General features: G+C 53.2%; 1 protein-coding gene across 1 annotated transcript; it reads left to right on the plus strand.

Annotated features, from left to right (window-relative positions):
- Positions 1-670: 670 nt before the first annotated feature.
- LOC104616104 (putative UDP-GlcNAc:betaGal beta-1,3-N-acetylglucosaminyltransferase LOC100288842) lies at positions 671-2261 on the plus strand. Its single transcript, XM_010282092.1, has 2 exons — positions 671-676; positions 1161-2261. Exons 1-2 carry the CDS (start codon positions 671-673, stop codon positions 2259-2261), a joined length of 1107 nt encoding a protein of 368 aa, XP_010280394.1.

A 2261-nucleotide genomic window follows, 5' to 3' on the forward strand; every position in this document is an offset into this window, starting at 1 on the left:
TCGAGGGTGGGACACCCCAAAACCTCCCCAGCCTCCTGGCCGTAAGCCCTGGGCTGAGCACCCTCAGCTCGCCCTGCACAGCCCCTCTTCGTGCCTTGCTCCCGGGGGCCGCTGAAAACCCGCCTGGGTGCGAGAGCCGGCCTGGCCCAGCAGTGCCCCGGCCCCAGCGTGTCCTCCGAGTCCAGGGGACCCCCCACAAGGCAAAGCCCCAAGTTCTCGCACCAAACCTCCATCTCAGGAGGTGCAGAGTGCTCAGGGCTGGGGTCAACTGCCCTGGACGGGGGAACCAACAGCACAATGGCACAGCTGTAAAAAAGGGGCAGACCCCGCGCGGCTTGACAAGGGGGTCAGAGGACCCTTCTACCAAGTGAGCCCCCGCAGTTGCTTCACTCCTTTCTCTCTCAGAGACCCAAGCCCAAGTGCCAGAAGTGAATAAAGGGAAAGGCTAGCGCTTCGCTTGCTTTGTGTTTTGTGCAGCTGCAACACGATCAGCCCCTGGGATCATCTTTCCTCCCCGCAGGCAGGTGAGGGGGAAGCCAGAGGCTCTGGGTACCGGGCAGTAACTGGAGCCTGCAGCCCCACATACAGACGCTGCCCCGTCAGCCTCCGCCGGGGCGGAACTGCCTCCGCCGCTAACACGGACGCTGCGGCTGGGAGAACCCCCGCCCCCATGCAGGTAAGTGCTTGGGCTCGTTACTCAGCGCCGAGGCTAGCACGAGGTAACAGCTTTCCCTTTGGCTTCTTACCCTGCCAGCTTCGGGGTATTACGAAAACACGGCTGTCAGGCCAAGTACCAAAGGCTCTCCTCTGAGGACACGTATTAACGTTACGGGTCCTCATTAGCACCTCAGGCCTCCCGTAACAGGTCAAAAAACAGTCACAAAATATTAACAGCGAGTTATTCCTCAGTATTCCCACGCACGCACAGAAAGAAGCCTTCTAAACTACAGCACAGTCCCGTCCTTCGCGGCTTGGGATCTCGCTGCGCCACAAGAAGGGGGAATGCTCGGGTTTCTAGGAGGAAGAGAGCCTCACACTAATAACACGAAGACCATGGTCTGAAAGTCATGAGTGTTTTGCATGAATATATTGTACAACGAAGTAAAGCCTTTCTGTTCTAGTAGCAAGAGAATTCAGTGTCCGCGTCTTCTCCTCCCCAGCTGACACTCTGCAGGCTCCGGACTCACCAGTGGTGCTTCATTCTCTTTAATGTCTTGCTTTTCCACGTGCTGCTTTTTGGAGCAGATTTACTGGAGGAATATTTCCTGCGGTCGCTACCTCTTTCTTACACCGACGCAAAGACTCTCGAAATCAGGGAGAGGGCCAGGAAACTCCATATGGATCCTCTAAAGGCCAATCTCTCTTACGCTGTCAGCAGTGCAGCAACATGCTCCGATCAAGAGGTATTTTTGCTCGTTCTTGTCTGCAGTAGCCCAGAAAACAGGACAAGGCGCAACGTGATACGGCAGACATGGGGCAACGTGACAGACGCCAGAGGTTATGCTGTCCTTACTCTGTTTGCTTTAGGAAAGCCGGCTTCAGTAACCACCCAGCTGGAGATCAATGAAGAGTCTCAAAAGCACAGAGACATTATCGAAGGCAATTTCATCGATTCTCCCGAGACGCAAACAGAGAAGATGTTGATGAGCGTGGAGTGGACAGTGACTTTCTGTCCCCAAGCAAGGTATATTCTTAAAACAGATGATGACCTGTTTGTCAGTATTCCAAGTCTGGCTGGATACTTGCTTAGCTTAACACAGCTAGAGGACATTTATGTTGGGAGGGTCGTTCATCAAGGCGTGCCCGACAGAGACCCCGAAAGCCCTGGCTTTGTTCCCATCCATCAATACTCAGAAGAGTTTTACCCAGACTACTGCGGTGGGAGCGCTTTCGTCATGTCCCAGGACGTCGCTCGCAAGGTGTACGTGGCCGCCAAGGAGGTGCCAGTTTCAGTGCCCCCCGATACCTTTGTTGGCATCTGTGCTAAAAAAGCTGGCATCGCTCCCATTCACAGCGCTCGGTTTTCTGGGGAAAAGCACATCAGCTACAATCGATGCTGCTATAAATTCATTTTCACTTCTTCCAACATGAAGGAGGACGAGTTATTTAAGGACTGGAAGGAAATAAGCGATGGGAAAGATTGTTCATTACTGGAAACCTACTACGGTCTGGTGTCCTGCAAGGTTTTGACCTATATTGATAAGTTCAAACAGTTTAACTTAGACAGAATAAAATATGAGGTTCTTCATTTCGGCGACTAA

Source organism: Phaethon lepturus, unplaced genomic scaffold, assembly GCF_000687285.1.
Source record: "Phaethon lepturus isolate BGI_N335 unplaced genomic scaffold, ASM68728v1 scaffold39772, whole genome shotgun sequence".
NCBI lineage: Eukaryota > Metazoa > Chordata > Aves > Phaethontiformes > Phaethontidae > Phaethon > Phaethon lepturus.